Source organism: Juglans microcarpa x Juglans regia, chromosome 6D (assembly GCF_004785595.1).
Source record: "Juglans microcarpa x Juglans regia isolate MS1-56 chromosome 6D, Jm3101_v1.0, whole genome shotgun sequence".
NCBI lineage: Eukaryota > Viridiplantae > Streptophyta > Magnoliopsida > Fagales > Juglandaceae > Juglans > Juglans microcarpa x Juglans regia.
In genome coordinates this window covers 7,120,774-7,135,087 of record NC_054604.1, presented here as the reverse complement: position 1 = coordinate 7,135,087, position 14,314 = coordinate 7,120,774, and the positions used below count along the sequence as shown (strand labels likewise).

Below are 14,314 nucleotides of genomic sequence, written 5' to 3'. Positions count from 1 at the left end.
ATTTGATCATGAAAATTGCAAAGTACATTCATTTCAAATTATCTTCTTATCACAGATTTTTTTGCTCCCTTTTATTTCTAAGCCACCAGCTTCTACCAGCTTCCGATTAGTAAGTTTTAAATTTGCATAAAGTCAAGAGTTTCATATAATCATATATGTACTTAAATTCCAAGACATAATATAGATACCCACTTCACCAACTATATTAATGCCATCCAAAACTCAATATTGATTCCAAAGACTTTTCAACCAAGCTTCAAAGCATTTTGGTTAGGGGTTGAACAATTCTCGAGCGCCGACTCACAAAGTGCTAGACAACTTTGACTAGGGGTGTCAAATTATGTTAACGGATTGTGTTTATATCGTCTCAAGATATGTATATTATACTATATGGGTCAACCTAAATATGACTCATTAAACTTATCGTGTCAAAATTTCAAACCCTAACACAGCGGGTTGACACGACACGATCTGTTAGTGAATCATACGAAATAGATTAACACAACACAACACAACTTGTTTCAACCCGTTTATGTTAATGGGTTGAACAGATCCGAAATTAACCCGTTTGACCCGATTAATTTTATATAAATATTAAAATCACAATATCTATAAAAATATTAAACTAACTATAAGTCCAAAATTACAATCCAAACAATAAAAATACCGAAATTAAAATCTCAACAGTACCAAATATGATAAACACACTCACAAAGTCCTACATAGTTAGAACACCAATCCACCGATTACACCCATGACCCATTCCCTCTTCTGACCATGACATTATAATCACCCTTCAATAAAATCCCAATAGTACCAAATATAATAAACACACATTGTAATAATACTAATGTTACAATCTCAAATATGATAAACACACAAATCTAAACAAATTTAGAATTTGAATAATGATGTGTAGCATCCCCCTTGCTCCTGATGTTCTCCAACTCTATTACATCTTCAGTTAACTCATCCAATTTCATTTCTTATGTTCCTATCAAAAAAATGGCATCAGTGAAGGAATTAAGATAGTATTTACCCTCATTATATTTAAACACTTTTTTGTTTTTGACAATATATGTAAACACTTGTTAAAAGTGATAATGCCGATCTAGCAATTAAGATATGAAATTCTTCATCTTAATTTTGTTATCTTAAGTTATTGATGCATCACGAGTTATGACCTTTCATTTAATTCATTGTACCATTTAAATTCTAGAAATATTAAGCTTTATGGGTTGTCGGCTGCATAAAGAAGCCTTATTATGTACGCAACCCCAAAAACTAGATCAGTCCAAATTGCAATTCCTTGAAGAACATACATGTACATGAATTGGTAGTCTTTTGCCCCAGAAAATATAACAAAATAATTGGTAGTGAAAGCAAAGCAAGGCCAAATAGGTGTGATAAAACCAGAAACTCTCCCAAGTGTGATCTCAAATTAAGTTCTCAAACTAGTAAGGCATTGAAAAAAGGAAAGTCAAGACCGATAGCACTATAAGAAACAAAAATTCTTGCAAGCAAAGCCTATATGGAAGTTGTTTTGAACCCTATTTCTGGCACACATATTTAGTAAATTAGTTGTTGAGTTTAACATTCTATTATGTCCACAACAAGCAAAGCCTTCAAGAATTACAAAAATAAAATGAATAGAAATTTTGAAATATGACGACTGCAGTTAGCATAGAACAAATCCCAATATTAAAACAGTTTTTACTACTAATCAAACCAATTTCAAATCAAAGCGACGGCAGATATCAAGTGCTAGAGTTTAGGATGTTACCTTGTTGCTGGAGATCTAGAGAGAAGAAGTGAAGCAGGATGCAGGAGCTGTTACCAAGGCCCTTACGAGAACCAAACAAATTATTTTCTAGGGAACCAAACAAATTATAAATCTTACAAAGAAAAATTAAGAAGAAGAGAAGAACGAACTTGCAGTAAGTGGTTGAACTTGAGTTGTGGCCAATGACTTGTGTGATAGGGTGAGGAGAAGAGAAGAAGTGAGACTATGAAAGACTCAGACATAGCCTAGGATGTCGTAAGGCAGCTGAGCAGATGGTGGCTGAACGGTGAGGCTGCGACTCGTGAGGGAGGTGGCGGCATGGTCGTGTGGGTTAGGGTTTTTTCTAAACAGGGGGAAGAGTAAGAAGATCAATGCCTGAGATTGTGAATTTGTGAGGGTTTGAGCCCGAGGAAGTGTGAAACTGTGAGTGCGACAGGTGGGACTTAGGCTTCATTTGGATGTTGAACTGAGCTCAGCTGAGCTGAGATCTTTATAAATAATAGTGAGTTGAGTAATGGAGAGAGTTATGTGGGCCCATCTAAACTAAGTTTAAAGTGTGTTTGGATATTAAGATGAGTTTAATACTTTTTATGAGAAATTGAAAAAGTTGTGTATCCCACGTATAAAGATGTTTTAAGTTGAAAAATGTTGTGGGTCCCACATGTAAGAAAGTTTTGAGTTGGGATGAGTTTAGTAATTTGATAATTGAGTGTTTGGATGTTAGACTCAGCTTAAAGTTAGACTGAACTCAGCTCAGCTCAGCTGAGTTTGGGAACTAAACGCACCCTTAGTCACTTAGTTTTTTAGTTTTTAGGTATAAGAGTAAAAATGTAATTTTAAATTTCTTAACGAGCCATAACAGGTTGACCCGTTAGTGACCTGTTAATTAATTGTGTCTTAACGGGTTAACTCGTTTTAACCCAAATCCATTAAGGCTAAATCCAAACCCAATATTGTCGTGTCGTATTCGTGTTAGGTTAATGAATATATTGTCACCCTAGCTTTGACTGCCTATTTCCTGTTTTGGATTCAAGAAGCGTCTTTTAAATATTAAAATAATTCTCATCCAGTCCTTAATTTGTATTGGTTTTCATAAATAAAGTAATTTTACAAAAAAAAAGTCATGAAAAAATCTCTTTCTGAAAATCGATTTTCAAAATGACAACCATTTTTTCAAACCCCACTATTTTTTTTTTTAAGGGAAACTCTCATCATTCATTCATCAGAGAAACTTACATCTATGACCAGATAGATACAGAGATATCTTCATATCAATCATTACCTCATAAACCAATTAGTGCACTTGGAGCTCCACTAATACAATATTTCCTTTTGTGGCTGGTCTAGTCTTCACTACTACTAATACCCTGTACAGACAAATGTTCAAGAGACAACATTCTGCCTAAATAGAGACTTAATCTCATCATCCTTCATGGAAAGAGATGACTCAATCTCTATAGACAAACGTCTAAAAGATTAACTCATTATTTATTTTTACTAAACAATAAGTAAAGTAGTAAGATAAATACAAAAAAGAATAGTTTACAGTTTGGACCAATTCCGTTAGATTTCGAAATCTATGATGGCACGTGAATGCAACACGATTGTCTTTTTTTAGACATAAAAGTCAAATTTGAAAGATCTGATGGTGGCGATTCTCTTGATCCGGCACGTGTTGAGAAAAGTTATCGGAATGGGTGGCACATGAGGATCATACGCAGTTGTGAACGGCGCATGAGGATTAGGGCAGTGGTTCTAGGAAACCGCCACTATCCTCCGAACAATTTGCGGCTTGAGAGTCTTCTTGTGCTATACGTGTCTCTCGAGAGTTGGCGGAAAACTATAGATCTGTCTATTTTGACCTTGAAGGAAACAAAATAAACTAAGAAAAGAGAATTATCTTGATAGATAAAGTGGGTAGATGAAGAAATAAAGGAAGGAGAGAGCTCTTCCTTCTCTAGCAAAAATCAGATATGGAGGCTTTCTGAAAAAAAGTTTGCCTTTTAAGGGGGAGAGAGAGAGAGAGAGTTTTCAGGATTCGGTAATCATGATTTAATCAATGCCAAGAAGTATTCAAATGCCTTTACGTATATGCGATGAACATATAAGTAAAGGCATTTGAATAATTCTTGGCATGCTATGATCTTTCACAAACTCGTTGTGTGGGCACGTTCGGATCTCACCATTGACACAAATTCCCACTAATTGAGAATATATCTAAAGTCATTATTAATCTAAGCATACTTTTAATTCGAATCTCACCATTACGCAAAATTCCATAAAATGTTTTCAAAATCTTTAGGAACTTTTGGAATTTATAAAATAAATTTATAAAATTCCATAAATTGCTCTTGAACAGAAAGTAACATTAACCGAGTCTCTTTTATTTCTAAGCAAGCGGTCCAAGAAAAAGGAGGACTGGAGAGACTGAGAGTTGAAGTGGGCTACAATCGTTGTTTTATTCCAAGCTTTTGAAACCTTGGCCTCGGTTATAAAAATGATTGGCCGAGTGGCACAGTTGTGTTTGCTGCTGACTGCGAGTTCCTGGGGAAGACCCAAATACAATTTCCACCCAAAACAAGTCATTCTTACTTGCAGAGATCTCAAACTATTCATTACATCATATGAGAACCAACACAAATGCAGAGCTTAATGATCTATTGTACCACAATGTTCACTTATATGCAAATTCTTGTACAAGTTTTTCACCATGGGTGTTGAGTAAGAAACAAGAAAACCATTAACAAACCAGTCTTAAACCTCGGATTGAAAGTTTTCTTGCAAAAATCGGTAAAGCTCCTCAGCAACCTTCGCTGGATACTCCTCCTGCGGAAGAAGAGCTCCTGGAACCTCTACAAACTTGCTCACTCCTTTTGCTCCCCTGAGAGCTTCCATCTCTGCTTTTGACCTCTTTGGAGATCCTTCGCTTGACACAACCAGCACAGGTTTCTTCCCCTCCAAACTTGCAAATAGTTCAAGAAACTCTTCCCGAGATTGAACAGGGTCAAGTAGACCGGTTAAGAAAGCGGCAGGCAAATATCGAGCACCCTTCTTTTTTGTTAGTGCATATCTGCTTTCGACAATTTCTGGAGTAACATTGTCAGAATTGGCATAGACATGGGATTTGTACTGGGATTCAATTGCCTTTTCATTACTGACAAGCATGTTATACATCATCCATCCCACTGCAGGGGTCCTTAAGGTGCCTCGAAGCAATCCGTACCTGGTAGCCAACATAAATATAGTCAAACAAGAAGAAAGAGAGGCCAAGTATTCCCCAATTTAATCAACCAAACAAATCTGATTTATACATAGCTAAGATACCATGGTAAATTCTAATATTTGATGTATAATATTCATAATGCCTAGGACCATAAATGAACAGAGCTGTCCATAAACAATTCGAGCTTGAATAATATCAACTTTGGTTCATTTAATAGCTTGAACAAAAATTTAGGCTCTTTATTAAACAAGTCAAATTGATAAAACTTGGCTCAATTCGTTTAAGTTCAAATAACAAAGAAATCATGTAGATGTTTGTTTATATTTGTATATTTAAGTACTAATATAGACATGTGTTTGTGTGGGCACGTTCAAGTATAACTACATAAAGATATTTATATTAACTTGAAATTGTTTCGTCAAATTTTATAAATATAAAATCATATAAATATTCTATTTTACGATAAATAGTCACATATGGTTTATTACAAATACAAGATTAGTTAATATATCTTTTATAATTCCAGATACATAGTTTAGCTAACTAACTTAAAATGATATTATTTCAATAAACATAAGTAATTAATTATTATTTTGAATTCATAAAGGTATATGAGATTTTAGAAATAAAATTTATTTCATTTAAAAAATAATCTATTTATCAATAACTTGTGAACAAGCTCAAACTCGTTTGAATAATAAAATGAACAGATCATGAACAAATATTTTTTTAAATAAAAATTAAATGAACATAGCTTGAACATTCAATACGCGGTCTATTCAGCTCGATTGCAACCCTAATAATGCTAATCACACTACTATCGATAAGTGATAGTTCAAACAAATGGAAAAACCTTTTCCGGAAATCTAACACCAAGTCCTTTGCCATCCAAGCTAAGATATGGAGCATGATCTAGCTATCTGAGTTAGGGCTTAAGTGATAGGATAACAGACAGGTACACACACACACAAGGAAAAAAAAAAAAAAAAAAAAAACACACCAATAAAAAAAAATTTTGAGTTTTTCTGCAAAATGTAGAGTTCTTCACTTCTGAAGTGTGTCTGGCGTAACTAAGAATGCATAAAATAGCAAAAACAAGCTAAAACTTCTGGCCATACTGGAGGTATTGAGATTCAACATACCGTGTTTCCATACTAGAATCTCGACCAAACACAATAGGAAGGGGACCAGCCCATGTAGGCGCAACAGCAGCTATGGCCGTTGGTTTCACCAAACCCTTTTTCACAGCACGAACTGCAATTGTTGCTGCATGCCCTCCTCCAAAGACCACCAAATTATTCCCTAGTTCAATGGTAAAAAGATATTAGCAAAAAAGGCTAGCAAATGAGTAAATTAGTAACTTCTTGGAAACATTAAAAAAAGAAAGCAAAATTCTGGCTATGCAGAACAAACTAAGATATTCCAAGGCAAATATTTTTCCTGAAAGTTCGGATAATGTTAACATAATATGCACATAATAGAATCAGAGCACAAGAATTTTGCGAACAAGATATATTTTTTTTTGTAAGTGTTTTGTGAACAAGATATATGATAGGCAAAGGAAGTGAAACCAAAATGCCATTTCCCAGACTGTCCATGCATAAATCAGCTAGTTAAGAAACCCAAAGATGCAAATTAAAATAAGTTCCATATTCACTTGTACTTGGTTTTTCGGCACATGTTTATAAAACTTATAGGATTAATAACAACAACAAAAATTCTGCCAGTTCAGCATTATTCCGCTCCCCACCCAACCCATCAGTCTGTCAGTGCCGACAAGGGTGTGCATACTATGAATGAGTTTTAGAGCTCTAAATGACCATTTAACTTCTTTGGGGGCATACAGCATGCATCTGTTTGTGACTTTGAGAGGCTAGCCAAACCTGACCCTCCCAGCAGCTTCAGAGTTGTATCTATTTAGCTCAACTTAACAAATAGCAGGAACCTGAATTAAAACTAAAGAGTATGAATAGGTTGCTCTCATTCTGGTTTCTCACTGTATCCTTAATTTTTGAATGGATTCCAAGTGGGTGAGGCACCAAACAAGTATAAATATTTTCTAAAACATAATTCTCTTTTAGTATAAATTTAATCATTACCAATTTTAGATCATGATGTTTGAAACTTTATTTTACAGGTGTAGGGTTTATTATCCGATTGTTATGTAACTAGATGTATGTTGTTTGTATACCTCTTGTGTACTTGGGCTATGCCTATTTACTTCTATTAATAAAATGTTTGTCTTACTTATAAAAAAAAGGGTGTATTATCCGACTCTTTATAATTTGAAATGTATTGAAAAGAGCTGCTCATGCTCTTCAGAAAGTATGAAATACTTTAAGAAAAAAAATCAGTAAATTGGGTCATCATTATCTTCAAAAGCAGTCATCATACCAACCTGAGCCACTTATTGGGCTATTGGGAGCATTGATGAAGTCAACAAGGAATGTTTCCAGGACATCAGCATTGTAATCTATCTTCGGCCTATCAGAGTAACCCAGACCAGGCCAATCTACAATAGTGGCTCGCCAATTGACTTCACCAACTTGTTGAACAATGTCTCTTGCCACTAATCTCCATTCTTCAACAGTACTAACATCAGAAATGGTCGGCATCATTAGGATATTTTTAGGAGGATCAGAGCTCTCCCTTTCATGCTCCTCATAATAGATGTTAACATAATTGTCCTTATATTTCCATTGCCAGTTACTGGTCTGAAACAGGAAACATAAGACAAACAGAACTTGGACTCCTACATTTGTGATCAAAATGGACATTACAAAAGTAATGGCAAACAAAGCAACAAGATAACCCTATATAAAATATATTGCTAAATGTGATCTCTTTTGTGATGTAGAATATTCAAATTTCGGGACTAATTGTTAGCAACTATAAAATTCCGTTATGAAAAGCAATCTATTAACATAGTTATTAGCCTTTTATGCCCAAGGAAACTACCTATATCACGAGATTCAAGTGCAAGAATTTCTACGGGTTCCCATGATATCCATCTAAATTGATAAAATTCGATTTAATTAGGATTGGATCTAAAACTATTTGACACCTCTATAGAAGTGTGAGAAGACAACAGAAAAGTTCGAACTTTTAATTATTACTTTTTGCTCATTACATCTTCTGTCTGACAAAATGGAACTTTAGAATTCTGAAAACAATCATAGAAATCCAATTCGAGCACAGAACAAAAGGAATCCTTTAGGCTCACCTTTGATGGGTTCGGTGTCTTATCGTCCACCGAGACCTTGGAGTAATCCAGAGTAGTTGAGGCCCTGACTGAAAGGGGTTTAAGAAAATGAGAAGTTCGAGTGCAAAAGGGTCTATGGGTTTTGCGAGAAAGTGTAAGGGAAGGTGATGAAGATGTGAAGAATGTTGCAGAAAACGCCATGGACGACGCAGAAAACGCGAGCTAACCACTCCAGTATTGACTCCAATAATTTGAGACTCTCAGTTTTGCAAATTTACCCCAACATCGTTGGTCTTCAATCTTCCACACGTTCTGCAAACAGGGAACCCAACCGTCGACGTGTTTCCTTCAAAAAAATGTATTATTTATTGGTGATGTTTTGTTAGTTTAATTTTTATTTAAACATGAATTGAGTCTAAATTTATCATCGAGATATATTTATATTCATAAATAGTTTATTTATTATTCAAACGAGTATATATGAACTTGTTCATAATGTATTTAATTTTGATAAAATATATATTTATATGAATAATTCTTCTCATCAATCACTATTCGATATCCCACCTCCTATAAAAAAAATAATAAATAAATAAATAAAAATTATCAAAATGTGAGATATTGGGGTGAATAGCGACCGATGTATAACATTGTTCTATTTATATTGTATTTTAGAATTTTATCTATAAACTTTGATAGACAAGCCATGAGGTTTTGAAATATTTTTACACAGTTTATTTATATATATTTTTTTTATTCAACTTTTTCTCAAAATCTCATAAATATCTTAACTCAAATTATTTCACTATTATCTATAAATTATCTTACTGTTATTTATAAACTTCTCCTTTATGCCTGTGTCTCTCCCTTTCCCTCTTGGCCTCCTAAGTTTCTCCCAATTTTTCTTAGAATTTTATGAAATATTTTCCTGGTACGGAATTCATAGATAGATAAACAGAAAGATGTTTCAGAAAGTGCAGAAACTAGAAAGGAACTAAACAACATGAATACTTAGTAAAAGTCATAGAAAATTATGCTGATATTCCAAAAAGTCCTACAGATCGAGAACGTGGGCATGGGGCTTAGTACAGTGAGCAGTTGGAAAAGTAATGGCCAGCAAAACCTGATCAAAAGTTTTTGCTGCCTCTTATTTTAATGTACTCAATACAACACAAAGCTAAGAATCAAAACCGATAATAAGGTCAAATTGCAGTAGATTTAAGGGCGTTCTGTCTGAAATGTTTGAGAAACCCCACAATCTTTTCAGGAGGGGGGCTGCCTCTTTCACTGCAGGTATCTCAATTAAGGCTGTCAACCATGAAAATATCAGTGGAGTCTTCTCTGAGTCTATAATCTTGAAACCAAGGACTTCTTCCTGAACTTTATAGGGACCAAAACAGGATATAAGTACAACGTTCAAGAGTCCTATATTTTCGTGCTTAATGGATGCAGTGCCCTCAAGATCATCATCATCTGTAAAGGTGTTCTTCATTCCCTCTTCCAATACCATTAATTTCTCAAACAGTTCCTTGATGGCTTTTTCTTGTGCTTCTCCATCGGATTTTATTACTAAGATCGTTGTCTCGAACACCTTCATGCAAAATTTACAAGCATTAAAAATTCTGAACAACTAACGAGAGTACGTTCTGTGTTTGTGAAAATTGACACAAACATATATATGTCCACAAACACACGTGATGATCTAGACTAAATGTTCAGACTGAGAGGGAGAGTGATTTTCATTCAAAATTGTATATTCATTTGTGTATCACTTTATAAATATATAGATGTACAGGAGATTTAAGTATGGAAACATGTATAAAAGGTAAGTAGACTAATTATACAAATTATACGGATTCCAAAAATTAAGATGACTGATTTTCTAGAGATGGAGAATCTGAAAAATATGGCAACTGTAAATATATGGCAACGGTCAATGCTAAAGAAAACAATCCAAACATTGTAAAGACTAAGGACCCATTTTCAAAATTACTTCTAAATGGAGAAATATATACTTTGCTGGTCTGAATTTTCTATGTTCATCTCTTTTGAGCATGTTCTAATTTCTAAAAAAAGAATGGTCAAACACCATAGATTGAAAATGATAACATGCATGTCGGAATATTCCAAATTCATATAATTTTGGGAATGTATTCTCATCACATCACTCAATTATAGAGATGCTTTTTAATGCCTCCAACAGATATATATATATATATATATATATATATATACAGTAGAAGATAAGAGAAATCCAATTGAGATCATGAACTCAAAGAATCGACCAAATTATAAAAATGCAGTAAGAAAGGTTGTGAATCAATTTAAGGTAGATGTCGTCTCATCTGACCTGTTGCTGGAGAAAGGTAGCCCAGAAACGAACTTGGGCTCTTTTGTAGGGATCTTGAGGCAGCAGTGGAGGACCATTTTTCCAGGTTTCATCGATGTATTCGAGGATAACAGATGACTCAGCAATGGGTTTTCCATTGTGAACAAGGACAGGAACCTTCTTGTGAATGGGATTGTAGTTGAGCAAAAGTGGGCTTTTGTTCTTCAAATCTTCTTCCACATACTTGTAGGGTATACCTTTAATTTTAAGGGCCAGTTCGACCCTCTTTACGAAAGGACTAGTCCATGCTCCGTGCAGCGTTACTTGGTCTTCCTCCGCCATATCTGTCTTTCTCTCTTTCTCAGTGTTTTCTCTTGGCTATTGAGTTTCAACTTAATGGCCGAAGCTTCATGTGTAGTGCTTGTCGCCTTCCTTCTTTCACTTTTGTCAACTTTCTTGAATAAAAAGCCAAGGAAATAAAACTTCTTTCGTCATGGATTACATCAGCCAAGTCAATTGGTTATGATTTAATTTCTTGCAGGAAAAGAAATAGAAAATAAAAACGAACATTTCATTGGATTTATAAAATTTTGAAAGAAAATTTTAGAATGATCTAAAATGATAAATGATAATAAAAAAGTAATTAATAATATTAAAAAAATAATAAATAATTTGTAATAATAATAAATTAATCTGAGGTTTCACTAACCAAAAATAGCAAAATTTTTCGTCCCTGGGTTTAGACTTTTCCTAATACTAAACAGGATATAGATGATCAGCTTGACATCCAGATCATAGAACCGTTAGACAATAGAAGAAGAGATAGTTTCAAAAAATAAAAATAAAAATTGAAAAGTGACAAACGAATGAGCAGTACCCCTAGAGCCAGTGGATACTATCATTTGAATGTACCTAACAAATTTTGGCCAAATTTTGATTAAAAAATTTACTTTTATAAATTTAATTAATCACTTTTCAATAATATCAAATAACAGATTTAACAAATTTATCACTATTCTATTAAAATATTAATTTTAAACTTTTTATTTTTTTAATTTTAATTATAATTTAAATATTTATTCGTTATTAAAAAACTACATATTAATCTACTAACGATGATATTATTCCAACGGATAAAATTTTCAATGGTCCTTTTCTTTACAACAGTCATATTTTCTCAACTAATATATGATTGTATTAAAATTTATAGTTGTATTAAAGTTTATTGTTGTATTAAAGTTTTTTCAACTCATATTTTTTCTAGACTGTTTAGCACCTAGCTAAAGTAGGACAAGTTGCTTTTGATCATGTTTTTTTCTCATTTGTTTCTTTTCATAAGTTTTGAAAAGCTTAAAAAAAAAAATGGTTCCTTCAGCAGACGTGACTTTTCAACGTTAATGGCAAATTGTGGACTAACCTCCTAACGTATTTTAAGCGACTGAACATGCACGGGATAGAAATGAGACGAGAAGCAGCGGGAAAATAATTTTTTAGTCCAAAAATAATATTTGGCTAGCCCTATGGGCTCAACAAATTTGGTCAATAATAGAATGTGTGGCTAAAATCACTGTTAAGTTGTTGAGTCTATTGTTGCATTTTATTTTGCATCTTAGCTATTCATTGGCCAAAATTTAACTTTATTGAGTCCACTACTAGTGCTCTAATCCCTTTTGGTCTCATGAATTTTGTTCCTCAAGTTTTTAAAAGATGGGTGGACAAAATATTTTAAGATCTTAAAGATTTTTATGTAGTTTCCAAAACAACGGAAGAACAAAATATAAGCAACATAATATTAAAAAATAGAGGTAGAAAAGTAGTCCATAGAATTTCTAGGATTAGTTCTAAACTAATCATGTTTAAAGCTACAAGAGAATATTATTTCCAAAATAAAAAGAATTCCCTAAATACATTGAAGATAAAACAAAAATTAAAAAGTTAATAAGGAATTCTCAATTATTGTAGAAATTACATCAAAACCCCTTTTAAAAATAAATCACTTGAGAGGGGAGTTTATTTCCCTCCTTGCCGCATGGGGTTTGTCCCCCTCAGGGCGCAATACAAAAGCAACAAAGGAAGGAGGGCCAAACCAAGCCCGAGAAGGACAATTAAGTCAGATTTGGTGACTAGTCACATCACCTGCCCGAATCACAGCCCACACTACTACACATCGGGCACGCTGCATTAAATGGCCAAAGGAACTAACATGCAAGGTCAGAGCCAGACGTCCACTCACTCCTGTAACTGTGACAGTGTGCGCACCTCCTCATCACCTGCATCAAAGGGCAAATGAAGAAAGAAAGAGCGACCCACGTACAATACGAAAAGGTGACTGTTGACATGACAGAGGAGGACCTTGCCGCTTGTACAGCGCTCAGTACGCCGTTACATGATCTACTAGCAGTAAGTGGGGACCACAATCAAGTATATAAGCACGTTCCAGGCTCAGGTAAATGGATTTGAACACTTTTTCTCCTAGGCCTCTCCTCACAAAAATATTACTCTGACTTAAGTATCGAATGTATCTCCCACCACCCCAAGCCCTCCTCATCTTAGTAGATCTTGCAAGTTTTCGAGAGAAACTGCTAAGTTGCCTAGGATAAAGACACGACATCAATATTAGCATCATCTGTAGGATCTACAAATAACGTGTCATTTGTATGCCGGCAACAACGCGTTTACAAACACCACGCATGAATAGAAAGAATCGTCTAGGAACATGGAGGCAAGGTTAGTCGAGATGGAGGACATGATAAAGAAGCTGACCATGGAGGTACAAAGCCTCCAGCAGGAAAAAGAAGTTTTGCAGAGAGCGAATGGTGAGTTTATATAGGACGTATGACCAAGCCAGAACAAGCACGCCCAGTCGCGAAGCATTACGGAGGTAGACGCAGCAGAAGAGGAAAGAATGCAGATGCACCATGAGCTGCGGGAGCTCATGGACAAGTATGTAGAAATGGCCAAGAAGATGGGAACATCATCTTCTATAGACCAACTGCCCACTAGCACCGACTTACCATACAACGCAGAAATCATGGCAGCACCACTCCCGCCCAAGTTTAAAGTCCATAAAAAGGAGATGTATGAAAGGTCTAAGGATCTACTTGAGCATTTGGAGATGTTTAAAGCCCATATGACTAGGAGTGTAAAAATTAACCAGAAAACCGGATTGGACCGGCGGAACGAGGATCGGTTCCCTTAATTCCAAAATCGGCCAGTAGAGGTCCAGTTCCGGTTCTATGTTTTTCTGGACCGAACTAGTTCACTATATTATATATTTTATATTAATTTTTTTAATATTACATATAATATTTTTATATTATATAAAATTTATATATATAATATATAATAATATAAATTATAATTATATATAAGATAATGTTATTATAATTTATAACATAAAATTTTAATCTTAAACATGAAAATTTATTTGATCATATGCTTTAAACATAAAATATATATTAATAACATTTTATAGCAGATTTTTTCTTACATAACAGATTTTTTTATAAAGTAGATTTTTGTAAATAATAACAGATATTTAATAAAATAGATATTTTTTAAACAATATTTTTTTTATAAACATATTTTTATGGCAAATTTGCATTTTGTTAAAACCGGACCTGAACCGGTAAAACTGGAGGTACTAATTTAGGAGGGTAACCGGTGTGTAATCAGTTTTCAAAAATTCAAAACCAGTGCATACCGGTTCAGTCCTAAATTTTGTCTAAAACTGGACCAGTTACACCCATACATATGACTCTTCATGGGTTCCAGGGC

The 14,314-nt window shown here is 34.2% G+C and overlaps 2 protein-coding genes across 2 annotated transcripts; both read right to left on the bottom strand.

Moving 5' to 3' along the window:
- Window positions 1-4,146: 4,146 nt before the first annotated feature.
- Window positions 4,147-8,557, bottom strand: LOC121235178. The gene is made up of 5 exons (XM_041131462.1): window positions 8,230-8,557; window positions 7,405-7,720; window positions 6,149-6,308; window positions 4,533-5,006; window positions 4,147-4,492 (listed from the first exon to the last, which is right to left on the bottom strand). Exons 1-4 carry the CDS (start codon window positions 8,407-8,409, stop codon window positions 4,538-4,540), a joined length of 1,125 nt encoding a protein of 374 aa, XP_040987396.1. The 5' UTR covers window positions 8,410-8,557; the 3' UTR covers window positions 4,147-4,492; window positions 4,533-4,537.
- A 672-nt stretch (window positions 8,558-9,229) lies between these two features.
- Window positions 9,230-10,988, bottom strand: LOC121236086 (glutathione S-transferase U9). Its single transcript, XM_041132579.1, is given in 3 exon segments — window positions 9,230-9,481; window positions 9,484-9,799; window positions 10,559-10,988. Coding segments are annotated over 3 exon segments (708 nt in total). The 5' UTR covers window positions 10,880-10,988; the 3' UTR covers window positions 9,230-9,410.
- Window positions 10,989-14,314: the final 3,326 nt, after the last annotated feature.

Coding starts and splice junctions, on each gene's coding strand:
- LOC121235178 (XM_041131462.1), bottom strand. CDS start 8,409: ATGGCGTTTTCTGCAACATTCTTCACATCTTCATCACCTTCCCTTACA. Junction 7,721..8,229: donor AGACACCGAACCCATCAAAG/GTGAGCCTAAAG, acceptor TTCCTGTTTCAG/ACCAGTAACTGGCAATGGAA. Junction 5,007..6,148: donor GATTCTAGTATGGAAACACG/GTATGTTGAATC, acceptor GTTGGCTACCAG/GTACGGATTGCTTCGAGGCA.